Raw genomic sequence first — 23565 nt, forward strand, 5'->3', positions numbered from 1 at the left:
AAATGTTAAATTTTTTTAAATACGATTCCCAGAAGACCTCTTCCAGCATTGCTAGCTGGAAATTCCAAGAATTGCAGTCTGGAAAATTGCAATTTCCCCAAACTCCGGGTGAAAATAGTTTACAAAGTGGGAAGTATGTACTTTTCGGAAGAGTCAGTATTATGATAATAACGATAATAACGTCATAACCATATTTATTATTTCCACTTCTATACCGCCCCATTAGTGTTGTCAGTCTCTGGGCGTTTCACAACATACAATGAAATCTTACAATGAAAAACAATAAATACAATGAAAGCAAAAAAGTGTTGCTAGCTAAAACAATGAACGTATCTTTAAATAGAAAAACATGACTTAAAAACCTATCTGAGCATCTCAGGTCATTGTTCACTAATTGTAGAAAGCAGCTTAATTCTATCTTAATTAGCTTCCTAAAAACTAAGAGAAATTGCTCCTGACAAATCTTTATAGGAAGCCTATTCCAGATGGAAGGGGCCACAACCAAGAAAGCTCAGTTCCCAGTATCATCCTAAGTGGCTCTTAAGTTGACAGGATCACAACGCCCAGAATAAGTCAAAATAGTGGAGGAATTTGAATTCCCAAATGCTTGTACTGGTTGTCAGGACCCCAGAAATACAGAAGAATCATGGGAACAAGCCTTGAGAAATTAAACATCTTCGCTCATCTGAAAGTCCTAAGAGGCAAGTACTAAAGATAACTCAACATGCTGGACTGGGAAATCTGCTATAATTCATCAAGCAACACACAGGTCTTAGAATGTGTTTCAGCACACTTAAGCACCCCCCCCATCCCCACCGACAAAGAAGCACAAGGTTTTTGGCTGGCCTTACCTCATCACATGCTGCGCACCGAGGCTTGAGGCATTCTGCGTGGTGTCGGCCACAATAAATCTTCCCGTCTTGATAGAAATAGATAAGATCTACCAACAGCTCGTTGCAAACACTGCATATGAAGCATGATGGGTGCCAACAAACACCATGGCCTGCTCTGGATGCAAAGACGGCAATGTCTCCACCATTAATCTGGCCTCCGCACTGTCAAGAGGAGTGTAAAATTAAAGAGGAATCTGCTCTGACGATCTGCTTCAAGGAAAGAACGGCTCAACAGTGGCCATTCTTATGGAAATATTTGGAATATGATGAGATTTTACGAAATGATAAAGTATAATTTCAACGTTATTCACAAATCAGTGTTCGGGCGCAGCAGCCAGACTGCTGACTGGGGCTGGTTGCAGGGATCACATCACCCGCGTTACAGTAGCTCCACCAGCTGCCGATCAGTTTCCAGGCACAATTCAAAGTGCTGGTTTTAACTTATAAACCCCTAAATGGCCGGAGTCCAAGCTATCTCAAAGACTGTGTCTCCCATTATGACCTGTCTCAGACATTAAGACCATCAGAAGAGGCCTTTCTCTTGGTCCTGCCACCCTCACAGATGCATTTGGTGGGGATACAGCAGAGGAAAAGGCCTTCTCTGTTACCTCTCCCAGACTTTGGAACTCCCTCCCACAGGTGGGCAGACTGACCCCATCATCGCTGTCCTCCTGCAAGCAGGCAAAGGCCTTTCTCTTCAGGCAGGCTTTCCTTGAATGAATGGCTGCCGAATGGGGTTTTGTTACTGTGTTGAATGTGTTTTTGGGTTGCTTATGTTTTTTGTATTCATTGATCCTTTTAGTACTGTATGCTCACTGTTGTTAACTTAAATGCTGTCTTTTAAATGCTACCCGCATGTGATTTTTAGATGGATTGTTATGTATTACTACTTTGACTAGATTTTTAGTTCTACTTGTGTTTGCCATTTTTGTGTTTGCCATTTCTCAGAGTGGTTTTTTGCTAAAAAGTGTATACTTATTGTTCTTAGCTTTAATATTACCTTTTAATGATGTAGGATGCCTCTTTATATTCATTGTTCTTAGCATACTATCTTTTAATGAAGTTTATGTACTCATTGTTTTCAACTTTAAATATTGTCTTTCAATGTTGTAAGCTGCCTTGGGTCCTTTTCAAGGAGAAAGGTGAGGTAAAAATATTTTAAACAAACCAACCAACAAATAGGGCTTTATGTGCAAATGTATTTGACATGAGCCCTGTCAGATCTCCCACTTGTCATTTAATGCTTGTTCACACACTTCAAAGCTTACTCATATATGAACAAGGCTTGGCGTAGTCTAACAAAAGAATGGGAACTGGATCCTGTTTTCATCTTGCTTCTTTCCCTGCTTAAACCATCTTGTAACCCAGAAAATGGAAAATAGAGAAACTGGGTTCCTCTGACATTACTTTGAGTGAAACTAGATGCTAGGTTTGGCATGTTTTTAGAAGAGGTGCTGTCTCCTGTGGCAGAGGGATGCCTGTTTGCCATAGAATGTTATTGTCTTGACCTTTGTATTTTGCATTTAGCATGCTGTTTAATGCTTTGTTACTGGATGGTAAATGTAGCCACATCTAATTTTCACAGCATCTGACTGTCTCCCAGAGAAACCCCTTGTAGAAGGAGAAACATACACTTCCCTTAATGTCTAGTTTGAGCCTTATCACGGAGTAAGACCAAGACAATTTCCTCCAAATTGTATCTCTTTCCATTGTGCGGATTATAAGCAGAAGCAGGAGGTAAGCAGATTGTTATATTATGACTTCAGTAGTTTTCTGTATATAATGGTAAATAATATTGTAAATAAAATCACAATTGTTACAATTTCCAATTTTAGTCAGAATTTGTAATATTCAATATTTGCAGAGCTCATGCTAAAAAGGGAGCACTGTGTCACATCTATGGGACAGAAGTAATTGTAAGGCAGAAAAATATTACTATTAAGTCAACCTAGGTTGACAATAATAATTACTTCTAGAAAAATCTCATTGATACATTGGATATATGCACATATACACTGAAGATACCTTGAAATATTCAGTGTTATAAATCGTGGTATCTACACTAATGAGTGATGGCATATATTCTACACATTTTTTCCTAACTAAAATAATGCAAACCTACATATTAAAATCCAGCTTTGGAAGGTTATGGTATTGCACATCTTAATGCACTAGGATCTTTCAAACTATACATAAAACACACAAACCAAAATGTGTAACTGACACTATCAGGGCTCAGTGCTGAAAGCTGTAACTGAGAATTACAGAAACTCAAAATCTCCATTCCAAATCTATAAATCCCTTTCACTTGATATGTGCTAAATGTTTTTCAATACACATCCATTCCTCAAGACATATTTTGAGCTTTCAGGTGTATCTTTTGGCTTCAGAATTCCCCTAACATTTTTTTCTGAGACTGTTGTAGACATACTGATAAATATCCCATTGTTCCTGACTCTAGAACAGTTTGCTTTGCTCATCAGTTATAGCCCAAGAATGCACTGATCGGACAGAGTGGACTGTGTGTGGAACTGTGTGAAATTGTTGATCAGCAGCAGTGCTGGACTAGCACCCATCCACCTACCACAGCTATCTGCAGACTAAACTCTCGATCCAAGGGGAAATGTTAATTAATAAGAATTCATATTCAAAAAATTTTATGGGGTCAAAACAAAGAACAAACTCTTGTGCTGTTTGCTCATCATGCGTTGGCCTGTTTCATAACCCAAAACTGACACAGTGACAAGAGGCATTGAGAGAGATGCACTGTACGTGCCACGGTGAGATGCTGTTGCAACATGGTGGCATTCGCTGTGAATCAAAGAACCGTCCAGCAGAAAAACAGTGGCTGACACTCAGTTGCAAGTCATAACTAGAATAGGCTACGGAGGAGGCTTATGGAGGAGCTGACTCACCAAGTCCCCAATGATTCAATGGGCTTATTCTAGTTGCGACCTACTATTGGATTTCTGCCAGCAAGGGTTAAGCACGGCTTTACCTGCTCACAGATGGCGCCTGTCATGGTGACTGGGAATGGCCGGACATTGCCTCTGCCCAAGTTCTCCCTTTTCCTCTGATTGCTGAAGAGTTTGAGTTCTCTCTTCTCCTCCTCATCCAGTGAGTTACAATATCGCACCTAAAGACATAAAGCACAGATGCAATTTGTGTTACATTGAAGTGAGCAATCTTTTCATCAACATTGCACCACTATTCCTTCAACAGGAAGCACGCCTGTCCTTGCACCCTATTGCATCACTCACCCACGAATGAGCTCACCTAACCTTGTGCCATCGCACTTCTTAGAAAGTTTTCCATTGTTAGTGCTCGTCTTGATGTTATGCATGCAGAAAGGGTGTAATCAGCCCTTTTCCTCTGAATGGATCTTGTTATCCAATACGGATGTTTTTCTCAATAAATGATTTTGGCCCAGACCAGATGACCTGCGACTGCTGCTCTTATGCTTAATGATATTCTTATTGTATCAGCTACACTGGAACCTAGCAGGTGCACGTGTGCCAGAAACACACAGTGGCTGGCACCAAAGTGTACAGTATTGGGCCATTATATAAAGAACAGAACAATCATGGCTTTAACATGACACATGAGAGAAATGGCCAGCCCAGGGATAAATGCCTCTCTGTGAATCAAAGAACCATCCAGCAGAACAACAATGGTTCTAAAACTAACTCGTTCTCAAATGTAAGGAAAATTAAGGCAACATTTTTGGTCTATAGCTTTCTATCTGTTTCCTCCTATGTTTGCAACAGAGATGTTTCGTAATAGTATTTAAAACAGACGCCAGTTTAGTTTTCCTCTACTGTACATTGGCTTGGCTTCTTTGGAACCAACTATGGTAATGGTAATGGTAATTCACTTACTGCTTATCTGCAAGCTGAAGAGGGATAAATTACTTCCTGATTCTGTAGACAGGACTCTTTTAAAAGGTACTTCAGTGGCACTCAAAAGAGCTTAGCAAGCCATTCACTATAAAACTTACAGCAGACACATTACTATAACCTTGCACATTGAAACGGGTCTCAAACTTAAGACAAAGCCAATAAACTGCTGTCAAGATGATTAAAAGGGCTTCCCTTTAAATCATTAAAATATACACTACAATTTCTTGGTACAAAACCCAAGCTGCTTAGGAGAGATCTGGAAAATAACTCAATTGACTGCAGTTTTTACATGCCAACAGACCATGTTTAAAAATTAGTTTGCCCACCCTTGGGTTTACTCTTCTGATTTTGTTTCTGGATTTAAATCTGAAATCCAGTGGCCTCAGTCCCAGATCAAATGATGCATATAAAACTCCTTGTCAAGAAATACACTTTAAAGAATTTAAATCAAGTTAAAAAATAAATACCCCTTCATGGATTGCTGCCTTGTCATGGCGAAGGGGCTTGAGTAACTCAGAGAAGCTATGAGCTATGCCGTGCAGGGACACCCAAGACGGACAAGTCATAGTGGAGAGTTCTGACTAAACGCAATCCACCTGGAGTAGGAATTGGCAATGCCACTCCAGTATCTTTGCCAGGAAAACTCCATGGACAGAAACAAAAGGCTAAAAGATATGACGCTGGAAGATGGGCCCCTCAATTCGAAAGGTGTCCAACATGCTACTGAGGAAGAGCGGAGGATACGTACAAGTAGCTCCAGAGCTAATGAAGTGGTTGGGCCAAAGCCGAAAGGAGCTCAGCTGTGGACGTGCCTGGAAGTGAAAGTTCAATGCTGCAAAGAAAAATACTGCATAGGAACCTGGAATGTAAGATCTATGAACCTTGGGAAGCTGGAGGTGGTCAACCAGGAGATGGCAAGAATAAACATCGACATCCTGGGCGCCAGTGAACTAAAATGGAAAGGAATGGGCGAATTCAGCTTAGATGATTATCATCTCTACTATTATGGCCAAGAATCCTGTAGAAGGAATGGAGTAGCCCTCATAGTCAACAAAAGAGTAGGAAAAGCTGTAATGGGATACAATCTCAAAAATGATAGAATGATGTCAATACGAATCCAAGGCAGACCTTTCAACATCACAATAATCCAAGTTTATGCACCAACCAGCATTGCTGAGGAGACTGAAACTGAACAATTTTATGAAGATTTACAACACCTTCTAGAACTGACACCAAAGAAAGATGTTCTTCTCATTCTAGGGGACTGGAATGCTAAAGTAGGGAGCCAAGAGAGAAAAGGAACAACAGGGAAGTTTGGCCTTAGAGTTCAGAACGAAGCAGGGAAAAGGCTAATAGAGTTTTGTCAAGAGAACAAGCTGGTCATCACAAACAACACAAGAGGCAACTCTATACATGGAAATCACCAGATGGGCAATATCGAAATCAGATTGATTATATTCTCTGCAGCCAAAGATGGAGAAGCTCTATACAGTCAGCAAAAACAAGACCTGGAGCTGACTGCGGCTCTGATCATCAGCTTCTCATAGCAAAATTCAAGCTTAAACTGAAGAGAGTAGGAAAAACCACTGGGCTAGTCAGGTATAATCTAAACCAAATCCCTTATGAATACACAGTGGAAGTAAAGAACAGATTTAAGGAACTAAATTTGGTGGACAGAGTGCCTGAAGAACTTTGGATAGAGGCTCGTAACATTGTACAGGAGGCAGCAACAAAAACCATCCCAAAGAAAAGAAAGCAAAGTGGTTGTCCAACAAGGCCTTAAAAATAGCAGAGAGGAGAAGGGAAACAAAATGCAAGGGGATAGGGAAAGTTACAGAAAATTGAATGCAGACTTCCGAAGAATAGCAAGGAGAGACAAAAGGGCCTTCTTAAATGAACAATGCAAAGAAATAGTGGAAAATAACAGAAAAGGAAGAACCAGAGATCAGGAAAATTGGAGATGTTAGAGGAACATTTTGTGCAAGGATGGACATGATAAAGGACAAAAATGGGATGGACCTAACAGAAGCAGAAGACATCAAGAAGAGGTGACAAGAATATACAGAGGAATTATATCAGAAAGATTTGGATATCCCAGACAACCCAGACAATGTAGTTGCTGACCTTGAGCCAGACATCCTGGAGAGTGAAGTCAAGTAGGCCTCAGAAAGCCTGGCTAACAACAAGGCCAGTGGAGGTGATGGCATTCCAGTTGAACTATTTAAAATCTTAAAAGATGATGCTGTTAAGGTGCTACATTCAATAGTGGCCAGAGGATTGAAAAAGATCAGTCTACACCTCAATCCCAAAGAAAGGCAGACCAAAGAATGCTCCAACTACCGTACAATTGCACCCTCACCTTGTAATGAGGGTGAAAGAGGAGAGTGCAAAAAATGGCCTGGAATTCAACATCAAAAAAACTAAGATCATGGCCACTAGTCCCATCACCTCCTGGGAAATAGAAGGGGAAGATATGGAGGCAGTGACAGATTTTATTTTCTTGTGCTCCATGATCACTGCAGCTTCGACTCTGGCAGCTTTATGGGGCCGGGAGGGGGTCCACCTATTGACGGGGACGGCGCAATGCAGTCACACAGCCCCCCCGTCCCTTCCCCTCCCACTCCTTCCTTCCTTCCCTCTCTCCCCCTCAATGCGTTCCAATGGGCTGAAAACTCACTGTTCAGTGAAGATCGTCCATAAGAGCGGCCATTTTCGGGTGCCTGTAAAGTGAAAAATGGCTTCTAAACACAGCGGGGAGCCATTTTGTACACACGGTGGCCATTTTGAAAACCCGACGATCAATTGTTTTGATCGTCGTAAAGCAAAAATCGGTTCCCGAAGCAGGGAACTGATCATCGCAAAGCGGGAAAACCCCATTCAAACCATCGTTTTGCGATCGCATAAACGATCGCAAAAACCTCACCATCAAGCAGATTCGTCGTTAAACGGGGCAATCGTAAAGGGGGGCACGACTGTACTCTATTGTGAGCCCTGCTGGCTAAACCTAGGAAGTTTACTAAATTATACCCTAATTCTAAAATTGAGGACATTGTTTTTCTGTGTCATCTCCCCTTCCCGGACAAGCAGAAACATGTCAGTTTTGAAGAAAGGCCAGATGGGAAGAGTTGTGTGTGCATGGCTTGTGCCCCTTTGTTTGAAGAACTCGAGTGTGAAATCCAGTCCACAGCAACCTGAATAGTAACTGCAAAGTCCATCTTGGCAAGAACTGTTGAGCTTTACATCTAAGAGTAACTTTCCTACGAAATCTCTCTTGCCATGAACATCTGGACTTTTGGTATTTTGCCATGAAGAAGTGGGATTTACTCATGAAACCTTGCCTATTGTACATTTTTTTTTAAAAAAGTGGTTTATAGAGGTATCGCCTATCGCCTACTCCCCATTTATATTTTGTATTGAACACATTGCTCCCCTCATTTTATTTCACTTCTGTAAATAAGTTTTCAGAATAAAAACTGAAAAGCAGAGGGAAGAATGTACATCTTTGTTATCCTCCTCTTTGTATATCTATGTCTTCTGTCATCTCATCTTCAACTTCCATCACAATACTGTACTTTGCTACTGGTATAGGTTGCCGGTTATGTTGAGCGAGCAGGCCGGGTAGGTGGGACTTGTCAGACTTGGGAAGCAGCCCATCTAGGAGACGGAAAACTCTGATTTCAAACCTCCACTGCCTTGTGGTTATATCCACTGATGGAAAAGGCTTCAGGAGTCAACCTCCAGGAAAAATTCGGAGCCGGAGTCCCGAGGCAGTCCATGTTGCTCTGGCAACTCCTGCGACATCACTGGAACCAGTTGTATTGGCTCTTGCCTTTCCATTGGACTATTTCAGCGACGTGAAGAGGGGGGATTTGCTGATTGGGTAAGAGCTTATCCTCCATATTATTTTACCCAGGCTTTGTGCCTTGGAGAGGACACTCCAGCTTCGCATACAGCGTCGAACAAACGCTGTTCCATGTCCTCCATACAGACCACGTTACCATAGTCTCTCGAGACTGAAGGATGCCTGTAGAATTTGTTGAATCAAGACCTTTGTTCACCAACAACTCCACTGACTTTTCGTATTGGATTCTCAAAGGTTTTTTTTTTAAATCATGGAGCGTGAGTGTCCATGTTTCTATTACAGCCTCTATAAGTTCTAGTCATCAGAATAAAACTTTTCTGGTTCTAAATTCTTCCCTGAATCCAGTTCCCATGTTTTCCATCCATTCTTTGCATTTCCTATAAATTCTGCCACCCTTTGCAAAAACCTTCAGCCTGTAGTTAAAATGATTGGTTTGATACTTTCATAGTGCATTTTGCAACCCTAATTTCTCATTTGTTAACATTTTGTTTGAAAAGCATTCCCTTGCGTCCTAATTAGTTCACTGGAATACACAGGACTGAGACCTTTATTTACTATTTATTTATTTATTTATTTATTTATTTATTTATTTATTTATTTATTTATTTAATGTATATGCCGCCCACTCTACCCAAAGGTCTCTGGGCGGCTTACAACAATTAAAATTCAATGGAATAAAATAAAATGATTAAAATACAATTAAAATACAATTAAAATACAATTAAAATTGCCATCATTAAGACCCACAGTTAATATTATTTCAATTAAAAGCCTTCTGGAACAGGAAGGTTTTGACCTGGCGCCGAAATATCATCAGTGTCGGCGCCAGGCGAATTTCAGTTGGGAGGGCGTTCCATAGTCTGGGGGCAGCTGCCGAGAAGGCCCTTTCTCTACAAGCCCTCCCTCTTACCTCCTTGAGGGATGGCTCTTTCAAAAGGGCCCCCTGGCTAGATCTTAACAGCCGGGTAGGCTCATATGGAAGGAGGCGGTCCTTCAAGTATCCATAGGCTTATAAGTTCATGTAGGCTTTTTAAAATTTATGTTGTGGCTTCTCTTTCTTATATTTTCTCCTCCAGGGCTTTCTGATACGATTGTTGGCTATATCTTTCTCCCAGTCATATTCTGCTCATACAAAGCTAGAGAATCAGAGAGCTCAGTGCACACTTATCTCTGCAGGTGTCTTTGAAACTGAAATACAAAAATATATTTGCTACTTCCCCCAGTATCAGAAAAAAAAATCTTGTTGTTAAGGGCAAGGATGGGAGTCTGGATGGTTCTTCTGCCCAAAAAGCAGGGTGGGTGTAGAACAGAAATTCCAAGAATCATATTAGACTAAAACTATTTGAAAGCGCGCACACACTAAGGTAACTACATCAACGAAAATATTACAACAAAGGGGGTCAGGGATGTGGAAGGAAAGAGCAAAATGGACTTGACTGTCAACTCATACCATCTGCGTGATGTCTTAGGAGGGGATGAAGGAAAAGTGATCTGAAGATATTCAAATGAGACTCTATCAGGTGATCTGATGGTTTTAGTATGCACTAGAAGTAGCTCTAAACTACACTGGGAGCAAGGAAGGCAAAAATATTTGATCCTTAATTTTTTTTAAAAAAATAAGAATAACTTCGATAAATTCAGATAGTCACCCTGCATCTATGAATGGGAACACAAGTTAACATGACCTTCCTTTAATTGTGTGCCATCAGGTTGATTCTGATTTATGATTACCCTTGCTGAATTTTCAGGGCATAAAGTACAGAGAATAGTTTACTATTCCCTCCTTCTGGGACGCTCTAGAGCTGTGTGGCTTGCCCAAGGCTACATAGGCTGGTTCTTCACATAGGAAGCACAATGAAAGCCACTCCCAGCCTCTGACTCTGTAACCAAGTGCTCTAACTCCATGAATTATCCAGTCAGCTGGAGTAAATTTTATTGACTCTTGCATTGGGCTTTGTCCCTTTCCTTTAATTAATACCAAAAACAAATAAATTCTCCCCATATATACAAAACAGATCTCTGCCTGTAACTCCCTTAACTTTTATATTACATGTAAGCTTATCAATCATAGCTTTATCCCAAACTTCTCTATACCAATCACTTACAGTCGTGCCTCGCTTTATGATTGTATAATGACGAATCCGCTTTTTGTCACCAAATAGAATGGGGAAACTTGTGGGATTTTACAAATATTTATTCCAAATCAGAAGCATGTTTTTAAGGAAAGGATTTTTTAAAAATACTTTTAACTATATTTTTTATTATGAAGAGAATATTTACTGAGTTCAAACACAATTCTTGCATTTGTGTACTGAGATATAATATCTGACACAAATGCAAGAGGAGGCCTCCAGGACCATACTAGCTCCTTCCATTTTTAATATCTGATACAGTGGTTCCTCACATAGCGACGTTAATCCGTGCAGCAAAAATCGCTGCTAAGCGATTTCGTCGCTATGCGATATTAAAAAGCCCATAGAAACTCATTGAAACCCCTTCAATGCGTTCCTATGGGCTGGAAACTGACCTTAAAGCGAAGATCCTCCATTCGGCGGCCATTTTCGCTGCCTCTAAAGTGAGGAATCCATCCCTAAACACAGCGGGTGGCCATTTTTTTTACCCACGGCCATTTTGGAACTGCTGATCAGCTGTTAAAAAATCATTGCTTTGCGATGATCGGTAAGCGAAACAGGGAACCGATCATCGCAAAGCGAAAAAAAACATTTAAAACATCGCAAAGCAATCGCTTTTGCAATCGCAAAAAGTTCATCGCTATGTGGTTTCATCACTAAACGGAGCGCCTGTTAAGCGAGGCACCACTGTATATATCTTAATTGATTTGCTAATAGTTATATAACTAAAGTGAACAATGATGGGGAAAGGGGCATCCTTGTCTAATACCTCAGTCTAGAGATACCTGTTCTGTTATCTTATCATTTACTGCTGTGATATTCTCTGAATATAACTGATCTATTCTTTTAAAACCTTTACCAAAAACAAATACCTTAATTATCATTTTTAATGTTGGCCATTCCACAGAATCAAAGCCTTGAAAATATCTAATGAAATTATACTTGCCTTTAGCTTTTGTCTAGATATTCCATTTATTACATTCAGCATTCTCCTGACCAGGTTTGCCATTTTGCCTTCCCAGCATAAAATCACTTTGATCTTATAGTGAAAGTGACAACTGCCAATATTTTCTCCCCATTAGATCTCCCAGCTCAAGTCAAACTGGTTCTCGAGATGATAAAAACAGCATAAACTGTCTCTATCATCATGTATATATACATGCAGTAGGTGATTTCTCCATATAGTGTTGATAATTCATATCAAAATTAAATTGAATAAGGGGAGCAAGTCTTCTTTATGTAGTTGCTTAAAATTTCATCTTCCCTGCTGTTGTAATGTATTGGACTTCTGAAAATGAATAGACTTATGGAATCTAATTGTAAAGATTACATCTGACAGCAAAAAGTACAGTTTTAAACTTCGGTTTCAGCCTCAGGATACATAAAAATTGGTAGCTCACACCACTGTGAGGAGCCACTGTCACATATGGCATGTTGTGACTTCCAGAAATGTGCATCTCTGTGTGAAAATTACCTCCCCTTTTGCCCAGCTGAACAAAGAGGAAAAGGTCTTTTTGCCTCCTAATGCTTCAACCAGGGTATGGCCAAATTGAGGCTAAAAATACCCGCACAGCTTTTTCAAAACTGCCCTTTAACAAATCTGTTGCCAGAGACTTAAGTTAACCGCCCAGTTGGTACATGCGGCAGCAACATCGAAAAGATGGTCCTGTCCCCTGCTATGTGCACTAAGCCAATGTTTCCCCAATTATTTCTAAATGACTCACCTCATTGTCGTGCGGTGGCAGCTGGTGAAGAAGCTGTTTGATACGGGCTTTCTCCCCAGGGCTGTTCACATAAGGCACTTTGTCTTCTGGCAGGCAGCTGTAGTACTGATGAACCTAAATGTTAGAAAGGAGGGATTGCAGTATAATGCCTGGGTCTTTTTCTTTTCTTTTCTTTTCGTCATGTTTGCTGCTGCTAACACAGACACACACACAAACACACACTCCTGAGCAGCAATGCTCAAGAATCCAAAGATCCACAATTAAACAAGGGGACCTTTCTTTACAACAAAGGCAAGCGCTCTTTAATTTGTCAGAAGCTGAAATCTGTCTGGAAAAGGGTCTAAGAGAGAGGGAAAACGCAGCGAGTGTTTCCAGCTGAAAGTGGAAAGGTGGCTCCTTACCGTTTTCTCTGTGAGTCTCCAGAATGTGAGCATGTTTCCCCTGGCTAGGTGGATCTGTCAGCACCTGCCTTGGAAGCATAGGTTAAGACACTGCTCCTTGGCATCTTGTCTATGACTGGGTAACTCAGCCTCCACCTACACTCTAGCCCCAAAGGCCTTTTCTGTAACAATTTGTGAAAATAATCAGCAGATGAAATCTGTCGGAAAGCTGGGTTCTCTCTTTAAGTCTCAGAGTATGTAATTAAAAACAAACATGAAAAGTGCAGCACTGTGTGCACTGCAGCAAGGCCAGGTCTCAGGAGATCCCATTTATAATATTCATGTTTATGATGATGTGCCTACATTTCCAGCTCAGCTTATCTCTCTCCGGAGTAGCTAGGGGCCGTAACTGAACGGTGGAGTCCTGTCTGGAGCACAGCTCTCTCTAAGCATCACGAGTTGTGATGTTCTGAAGAGACGCTCATAGAGTAAAGGCAGCAGGTAGGAGCAGGCCGTACAAAGTGCAAACAGGCCTACTTCTTGATCTGAGGATCATACAAGGCAGAAAGGAGAAGGCATACTTCTGACAGTTGACCCAATTAGCCCAGTTGTTACCACCTAGACTTCTGAGGGACCTGCCTCAGAGCTCAATCCCATTACCAAAAGAAAAGGGTTTCGAAGCGGGTTTAGTGTGTTTTTGAGTCTATGTAAAAAAAAAAAGAGTAAATACACAACGTATGTGGAAGCACAATTTCAAAACACAGACATTTCACAAGGAATCGTGTGTGTTTTGGGGGGCTGCCTGCAAGTTTTTTTTTTTTACTCCTCTGGCAGAGGACTTTTTATTTTAAAACTGACAGAAATTGATTCATTTAAATCAATTCCTCGTATGTGACCACCTCTACTGGTGACAATTTTTGAGGAGCCTTCCAGCTGGCTGACTCTCACAGTAGGAGAAAACAGGCGGCCCCGGGAGGCCCTACAAAGAGCAGGGGAAGGGGCCATGGCAGAACTGCCCTTCCTTCTGAAAGGAAAGCTTTGGCAATTCCAGAAATGGGGAGCGGGTGGAGGAGGTGCCTTGAAAAAATGACTGTGGCATTCTTGGCAGGGGCTGGCTAAGCCGCTAACACTGCTATTGCTAGCCGAGCACTTATTGGCTGGTAAGTCAGTCTGTGCAAGTACTGATTCCTTTTAAAATGAAATGGATTAAAAAGTGCCCTAGGGAATGTCCACTGTGATTTAAATATTACGTAAATACCACATGACTTAAAATTGCTTTAAACAACTCCACTACATATTCTGAATTATTTTACCAATGTAAAGAGATCCTCAGTCTTGCAAAATAATTTACTTTACAGTGACCAGTTATAGAGCAAAGCACATTAAATGCAAGATACATGGGTGAGGAAAAATTACATGCTATGACGAATGGGCATCATTCACAATGTAAGCATTTGTTTGTTGGTAACCATTCTCCAGCTGGCACTCAGAGAACTTCATTCAGTGAACAGAAACTAGATAATACTCTACAATACTCCAGAATTCCTCCTGCTACTGAGAATTGCTTTAAATTAGATTAAATTATGTCTCAGTTTTGCCCAGTATTAACCCTTCTGACATGCAACGGCTCTTTAGGCTCGAAGAGTCTTTTGCTATACTGTCCTTTTTTTAAAAAAACAGGAGGTGCCAGAGATTGAACCAAGGTCCTTCCTCATGCAAAGCACTCATAAAAGAATTGTGGTCTGCCTTGGCAAGGACATAACTGTTTGACATGCAATTTTCAGAATTCCCCCCCTCCCACACACACACACCACACCTATCAGAAATCAGCAGGAATTTTCCCAGCTAGAATTCAGATAGCTTTAGCAAAAAACAAAACAAAACAAAACAAAAAGCAAGTTCTCAAAGGCGTTTCAAAACCCTCAATGGTTTCTTGCCAAGGCTCTGTCTGCAGGTATGGCAATTAAAGCATGGGGGAGGACATGGATGGAGCTTTCTAAGTTTCATGGTAATTGCAAAGCATTAGGGGACTGGTAGGCATCCTCTACAGAGGCTAGTGAACAGAGAGAGGCACCTTTGTAATTCCAGAGAACTGAGGGTCAACAGTAGGGTTAGCATTGTAGTTAGCATTAAGCCTGAGAGACCTGGTTTTCATGTACCGTATGCTTATCTTCTGAAACCACTGAGAACTGAAATGTTCATACCTTAACAAGGCGAATCTACTGACAAATACATTATATCATGTGCCTTTAAGGCATTGTGGTCTCCTGAAAAAATCAGTTTTTGTTCTGACGTTACTCTGGTTGCAAGAAAAAGTGTGCTAGTAACAAAAAGTGACAGATTTTTTGGACATTTTTTGTCCCAGATGTTTTGTATGTATTTGTTGATGGAACGGAAGGAAGGAAGAGAACAATTATATGTGGCAAGTGACAGAAACTTGGCGACACCATTTGTAACTCTTCAGAAGACCATGTTATACGTAATGCCTACAGTGTAGATCCAGTTTTGTGTACATTCTGCAACAAAACATGTATCTTATTCTGGAGCATAGGATTTAGGGGAAAAAAGAAAAAACAAAAATGAGAACAAACATGGTGAGATTGTGGATGCTGTCCATAAAATAACTATGGTTGTGATAAGCATCTCTTGACACTACAGGTCTGATTCGGATTTAATCCTATTTAATGCAGCCCCATTGAAATAAATCAAATTCACTTTTAGTCACATGCTGTTGTTTACTGGTCCAAATCCAACTCCATCTTCAGAAACTAATTAGGGATATAACATTCACTATTGGTAAGAAAACAAAGTTTTCCTTTCTCACAACAGCCATTTCAGGCCAACAAGACAGGGCTGTAAGTACCAATTTTAAATAGTCACAAAACACTTACAAGGGACAATTTTGCAAGTGTCCCCTGTGGGTCCTTTACAGTGATCACTGTAAGAGGTGCTTCTAATGAAATACGGAACTGCAAAAAAAAAAAAAAAAAAAGTATAATGGTAATCCCTGGACACTCTTATGTTACTTCTCCTTTATAAACAACCAATTTGTTCGACCAAGGACAGTCCCTGTTACTAAGTGCTACGTTTACAAATCAAATCTGATTGCCACTTATTTTGCCATTATAGCTCATTCTTCACCTTGTCCCTGAACAGGAAAGTTCAATTAAGTTTAATGCAAAAGAGGAGAAACAATGAGTCTAAGCAAAACTTGCCCATAAAGCATGACTTAAAACCAAAACTTCGTTGCTTTCCCTTCTGCACTGCCATCTTCCTGAGCAGCTTTATTATGAATGCCATGTCCCATCCACACCTAGTTGCATCTTTGGTATGCAGATCCAACAGCCTGCAGATCGAGATTTTCTGCTACCGAGGATTTATGCCCACAATGCCCTTGAAAGCTGCATGAATTTTTTATTCTTGACTGGCTGCCAAATCATGTCACATGGATCCCTAAGATAATAAACTGAAAAGACAATTATCATAGGCAGGAGCACATAAGAAAGTCTGACTGGCTACCAGATTGCCATCCAACTTAAGTATTTGGCTGCCACTTTAGTCCAGGGCATCATCATACCCGGGGGGGAGGAAAAGTCTGTGAACAATACTTTCAAGCACTTCCTGTGGGATGTTTTCCATTTGATGTTGGGAGGCTTGATGGAACTTCCTTCCATCAGATTAGAAAAATAGCTCTGCAGGGTTGGGCAAATTAGTTTGGGAAACTAAATTCAACCAGAGACAAAAGAAGCAGGTTCTGACCTGCACCATATCACCTGAAAGGAAGCATGGGTGGGTAAAGAGCACCAAATCTGTTCCAACAAAGGCTCCACTCAGATAAACCTTGAAAAATCATTGTCTCATATGTTTCTTTCGCCCGCCCCCCCCACCATCACTTGCCCATCATCCTGAGGCGACTGCACTTGCTATCCAATTGCCTCTTTGAAGTCATCCTTAAGCACGTATCCTTCCTCACTTCCATATTTAGCATTACTGCTGGGAAAGACTGATATAGAAGCAAAGTATGCTGCTCAAATACCACCCCACAGCAGTATACTGTTTGGGCAGTTTACAATTTATTTATGCAGGCTACACATTGCCAACCTCCTAGGAAGCTGAGTACTCAATTTACCGACCTCGGAAGGCTGGAAGGCTGAGTGAACCTTGGGCAGACCACCTGGAATTAAACCCAAGTTGTGAGCAGAGTTTTGGCTGCAGAACTGTAGGTTATCCATTGTGCCACGAGGTTCCATAAGTTCTGTTTTAGCTCCTTCTGGCATACATGCACTGAAGTAATATTTTCAAAACTTTGAAATACATGCATATTTCTCTCTGAGATAAACTATTTCCATTCAATTTTTAAAAAGATTTGTATTTATTTATTTATTTAATGCTACCTGTTTGTCTAGCTGAACTAGCTGAACAGGCCCTCCACAAGATGAATGTAACTTTTTGAGAGAGAAAAATGTGACCTCTAAATATCATCCTTTAGAGGAGTCTTGTGGCATAGTGGTTAAACTGCAGAAGGTGCCCAACATGCTACTGAGGAAGAGCGGAAGACAAGTAGCTCCAGTGCTAATGAAGCGGTTGGGCCAAAGCTGAAAGGACGCTCAGCTGCGGACGTGCCTGGAACTGAAAGGAAAGTCCGATGCTGCAAAGAAAAAAACTGCATAGGAACTTGGAATGTAAGATCTAGGAACTTTGGGAAGCTGGATCTGGTCAAACAGGAGATGGCAAGAATAAACATTGACATCCTGGGTCAAATGGACTGGAATGGGCAAAGCCACTGGCAATGGTGCGGCTAAAAAATATTGTAAATAAATAAATAAAATAAATAAATTCAATCACGACTACTATTGTGGGCAAGAAACCCATAGAAAAAATTGAGTAGCCCTCCTTGTCAACAAAAGAGTGGGAAAAGCTGTACTGGGATACAATCTCAAATGTGATAAAATGATTTCAATATGAATCCAAGGCAGACCTTTCAACATCACAGTAATTCAAGTTTATGCACCAACCACCACTGCTGAGGAGACTGAAATTGACCAATTCTATGAAGACTTACTACACCTTCTAGAACTGACACCAAAGAAAGATCTTCTCATTATAGGGGATTGGAATGCTAAAGTAGGGAGTCAAGAGATAAAAGGAACAACAGGGAAGTTTGGCCTTGGACTTCAAAACGAGCAGTACAAAGGCTAATAGAGTTTTGTCAAGAGAACAAGCTGGTCATCACAAACACTCTTTTCCAGCAATACAAGAAGCGACTCTAGACATGGACATCACCAGATGGGCAATACCAAAAGCAGATTGATTATGTTCTGTTCAGACAAAGATGGAGAGGCTCTATACAGTCAGCAAAAACAAGACCTGGAGTTGATTATCACTCTGAAGCTTAAACTGAAGAAAGTAGGAAAACCACTGGGTAATGAGGTTCAATCTAAACCAAAGCCCTTGCGAGTGGAAGTGAAGAACAGGTTTAAAGAACTAGATTTTGTTGACAGAGTGCCTGAAGAACTATGGATGGAGGCTCGTAACATTGTCCAGGAGGCAGCAACAAAAACCATCCCAAAGAAAAGGAAATGCAAGAAAGCAAAGTGGGTGTCCAATGAGGCCTTAGAAATATCAGAGAAGAGAAGGGCAACAAAATGCAAGGGAGATAGGGAAAGTTACAGAAAATGGGATTCAGACTTCCAAAGAATAGCAAAGAGAGGCAAGAGGCCCTTCTTAAAGGAACAGTGCAAGGAAATAGAGGCAAATAATAGAAAGAAAAAAACCAGAGATCTGTTCAAGAAAACTGGAGATGTTAAAGGAATATTTTGTGCAAATATGGACATGATAAAGGACAAAAATGGTAGAGACCTCACAGACGCAGAAGACATCAAGAAGAGGTGGCAAGAATACAGAGAGGAATTATACCAGAAAGATTTGGATGTCCCAGACAACTGAGATAGTGTAGTTGCTGACCTTCAGCCAGACATCCTGGAGAGTGAAGTTAAGTGGGCCTTAGAAAGCCTGGCTAACAACAAGGCCAGTGGAGTGATGACATTCCAGTTGAACTATTTAAAATCTTAAAAGATGACGCTGTTAAGGTGCTACATTCAATATGCCAGCAAGTTTGGAAAAGTCAGCAGTGGCCAGAGAATTGGAAAAGATCAGTCTACTGTACATCCCAATCCCAAAAAAGGCCAGTGCCAAAGAATGCTCCAACTACCATACAATTGCACTCATTTCACATGCTAGCAAGGTTATGCTCAAATCCTCCAAGGTAGGCTTCAGCAGTATGTGGACCGAGAACGTCCAGAAGTAGAAGCTGGATTTCGAAGGGGCAGAAGAACTCGAGACCAAATTGCTAACATGTGCTGGATTATGGAGAAAGCCAGAGAGTTCCAGAAAAATATCTACTTCCATGCAAAAGCCTTTGACTGTGTAGACCAGTGGTTCTTAACGTGGGCGATAATGCCCCCCAGGGGGCGATTTCATTTTTCAGGGGGGCAGTAAAACAAAAAGGGGCGGTGTGGGGGCGCTGGAGCAGAAGGGGGGCAGTAGGGGGGCGCTGGAGCAAGCAAAACCTGTGAAGATGGCTGCAGCCTTTTTACAGTGTGCATGAATATATATTTTCCTCCAATTTTAATTTAGTTTCAGACTTTTTGTCTTCAAATTTTTAGTTCCTGCATTTGTTTTTATGCCCTTTTTATATTTCTTTTTACGTCTTAAAATTCACTTGCAACTAAATCATTAAATGTTACTTTTTGGGGGGGCATTTAATTTTCTTGGAATTTAATTTTGTTTTCAGGGGTCATTGGATTTAAGTGTCTTAATAAATAAATAAATAAATAAATAAATAAATAAATAAATAAATAAATAAATAAATAAATAAATAAATAAATAAGATATCATCACCGCGGGGAGGGGGGCGATGATAACTTCCTCAATGGCTCAAGGGGGCGTTTCTTTCAAAAAGGTTAAGAACCACTGGTGTAGACCACAACAAACTGTGACAAGTTCTTAAAGAAATGGGAAAACTGACCACCTTATCTATCTCCTGAGAAATCTATATGTGGGACAGGAAGCAACAGTTAAAACTGTATATGGAACAACTGATTGGTTCAAAATTGGGAAAGGAGTACGACAAAGCTGTATATTGTCCCCCTGTTTATTTAACATATATGCAGAATAAATCATGCGAAATGCTGGACTGGATGAATCCGAAGCCAGAATTAAGATAGCCGGAAGAAATATCAACAACCTCCGATATGCAGATGATACCACTCTGATGGCATAAAGTGAGGAGGAATTAAAGAACCTTGTAATGAGGGAGAAAGAGGAGAGTGCAAAAAAGGGTCTTAAGCTCTACAAAAAAAAAAAAAAAACAAAAAAACAAAGATCATGGCCACTGACCCCATCACCTCCTGGCAAATAGAAGGGGAAGATGTGGAGGCAGTGACAGATTTTACTTTCTTGGGCTCTATGATCATTGCAGATGGTGACAGCAGCTACGAAATTAAAAGACATCTGCTTCTTGGGAGGAAAGCAATGACAAATCCAGATGGCATCTTAAAAAAGCAGAGACATCACCTTGCCAACAAAGGTCCGCATAGTCAAAGCTATGGTTTTTCCAGTAGCGATGTATGGAAGTGAGAGCTGGAGCATAAAGAAAGCTGACCGCCAAAGAATTGATGCTTTTGAATTGTGGTGCTGGAGGAGACTATTAAGAGTTCCCTGGACTGCAAGGAAATCAAATGTATCCATTTTGAAGGAAATCAACACTAAGCGCTCATTGGAAGGACAGATCCTGAAGCTGACGCTCCTATACTTTGGCCATCTGATGAGAAGAGAAGACTCCCTGGAAAAAACCCTGAAGTTGGGAAAGTGTGAGGACAAGAGGAGAAGGGGATGACAGAGGATGAGATGGTTGGACAGTGTCACCCAAACTACTAACATTAATTTGATGACAGAGGATGAGATGGTTGGACAGTGTCATCGAAGCTACCAACATGAATTTGGCCAAACTCCGGGAGGCAGTGGAAGACAGGAGGGCCTGACCTGCTCTGGTCCATGGGGTCACAAAGAGTTGCACACGACTTAATGATGAAACAACAGCAAGATCTCAGCTTCATAAGCCAACCTATGAATGAGCGCTTTGTCCCCCTAAAGCAGGGATCAGGGAACTTTTTTACCTTTTACCTCCCCCCCCCAAATTTATATACGCCGATATTACCCCCTTGATTCAAAAGGAAGGAAATCATACATTATTTGAATTCAAAATCTTATTGAATCTATTCAAAATTACTTTGAAAGCTTCAACTTACTTGAAAACTTCAGGTTTTGGGAAATGATATTGCTTCATCTTGGATATGAGAGCATCAATGTTGGGGCTCTGCTCATCCTCATTACCCCCAGGATTTTCATTTTTACCCCATTTGGGGTAATTTACCCCTGTTCCCTGAACTTTCCTATTTTTTTTTTTTTTTTTTTACAACGAACTGGCGAAACAAATAGAGCTTTCCACTCATGGTAGTTCTTTATTTCATCCAAACCAGGGATGTATAGTAAACAGGTCTGGAAAACACCAGAACACTGAGCCATAGGTTTGAAGCTGTTTCAATAGCCTGCTTGTTATGAAGCTGTTGACCATAACTCCCTGGTATGTGCTACATGCAGAACCATAGTTAATGGAAGACTTCCTCGCTTGTATATCAGGCAAAAACCACAGAAATAAAACAAAACAAGACAAAAGTATGAGGCACCTTAAAGACTATTATATTTTAATGTCAGCTTTCATGGACAAGTCCACTTCTTCAGACATACAGGGGGCGAGGGAATGAAATAAATGAAATACTGGATGAAATACCAACTTCACAAGTGAAACATTAATTGACTCTAAGAGTCTTGAGTGTGTGGTTACATCACATGCACAGTAATTTACAGCCTATGTTTGATGTTAAGTTCTATTGTAAACGTTCCCACAGTAGTCAGAAAACAGATAAGCTTGCAAGAGGTTTGTGCTCTTAACTGTACAAGCAAGAGGTACAAGCAAGAAGTTAAGAGAAGATTTGATAATTCAAATTCTCCTGCCATCTCAGTAATATTTTAGATGGTTCTCGGTCTAGTCCAGTACTGTACTCTGACTGGCAGGAAATTTCAAGGGTCCACAAAGATGTTCTTAATGTCATTATATGATCCTTTAAACTACAAATGCCAGGAGTTTAACCTAGAATCCACTTGCTTCTGTTCTACTTTTGATCCACAGCTCATTCAGAATCCAGTAAAATAGAACAGTACGTAATTTAATCCATACTGAAGACCATCAGACAAAAAGGGCCTTAATGAAGTTAAATGCCAGTGACATAATCCAAAAGTTTTGTCAGGGAGAACTTTAAACACTGGCAAGTCTAGTCTTGAGTCAAATTAGAACTGGGAGAATCTTTCACAAACAATTCATAATCTAGTTGCAGCTGAATGACACAACAATATATCGATCTCTCTCAACCTTCTTTTTCCAAAATACTGTTTTCTCATTTTTCACCCCATAGTTAGGGGGCTATTTAAAAAAACATGTGGTTAAATAGAGACATCAATCAGCAAGCAGGTACTAAGCATGTTGGAAATTAACAGTTCCTTCAAGCATTAAAGACAAGCATTAAAGGGAGGGGGGGTTGTAAAATGAAAGAATAAGATTATCTTTCAAGTTGAGCCAACTTTACTCAAAGGAACTGAGGGAAACAATTATATCAGCCTACAATGCATGTATGGTCCCCATCACTCTTACTTAGCATTCCTCTCAGCGTTTTTCCCCCTCCCTTAAAATTTCAAAGTTTTTCAGTCTAAAAAGTCAGAGATTTCAGAGATGACTGAAATCTCAGAAGACTTTTTTGAAAAGACTGTGACATCTACCAGCAAAGAACACATTTATTTAGAATATTTTTATATACTATACAGTATATATAGTAAATAACCGCCAGTATATATATCCAAGCACCTTCAACTATTCTGCTAGAAAAATGTATAGTTTTTTTCTCTCTACAGGCTCAAAGTAGCATCTGCAGGACCTATGGTCCTTCTTCAGCCTTTTGAACATAATTATTCTCATGTTTACACAGCAAAAACTGTATACTATGCAGAGATCTGCCTTTGGTTCCAATGATTTAAAGCCGTCGAAAATCAAATCTGGTTTAAGGATTAGACCACACCTATTGGCTAATCCCGTAAATACCTCTTTAGAAGATGTACTGATACAATTCTTCCCTCTTTTTATTACATATTAATTAAACTTCAATGACTGCAGTCTAATTTAAATTAATTAAAATGTAATCCATCCTATACAATCACAAATAGACACTACATTGGGGGGCGGTTTTCTTGCTGGGAGTATATTGATCTATATTACAAGTTTCAATGTACAACATACAAAAAGGTGTGATGTTTGGGGTGAATAAGTGGGTAATTAAGCCATATCCAACAACACTAAGAATGCCCCAGAAGGAAAAAGATCCCAAGATCCCAAATGCACTATGCAATGAAGATTATGACAAATAATTCATCTTCCAAAGAACAAAGACAATTATCTACATTTCTGAAGCTAAGTGGTAGTTCTTCAACATTTGGTGTAGAAAACTAACTATTTTGCATGTGCCCAGAAGTACTCATCTTCAGAGGACTAAGATCCTAGTAGGGC

General features: G+C 40.4%; 1 protein-coding gene across 2 annotated transcripts in view; it reads right to left on the bottom strand.

The window, feature by feature from the left end:
• The window catches only part of PRICKLE2 (prickle planar cell polarity protein 2), a 311871-nt gene that overhangs the window by 54681 nt on the left and 233625 nt on the right, over positions 1–23565 (bottom strand). For both annotated transcript variants that reach the window (XM_020805131.3, XM_020805132.3), the window contains 3 exons: positions 12511–12624; positions 3892–4029; positions 852–1055 (listed from right to left, as the gene is read on the bottom strand). In XM_020805131.3, the coding sequence (XP_020660790.2) occupies positions 852–1055; positions 3892–4029; positions 12511–12624 (456 nt within the window). The remainder of the gene's footprint in view (positions 1–851; positions 1056–3891; positions 4030–12510; positions 12625–23565) is intronic.

The sequence above is a fragment of the Pogona vitticeps genome, chromosome 2 (genome assembly GCF_051106095.1).
Source record: "Pogona vitticeps strain Pit_001003342236 chromosome 2, PviZW2.1, whole genome shotgun sequence".
Classification (NCBI taxonomy): Eukaryota; Metazoa; Chordata; class Lepidosauria; order Squamata; family Agamidae; genus Pogona; species Pogona vitticeps.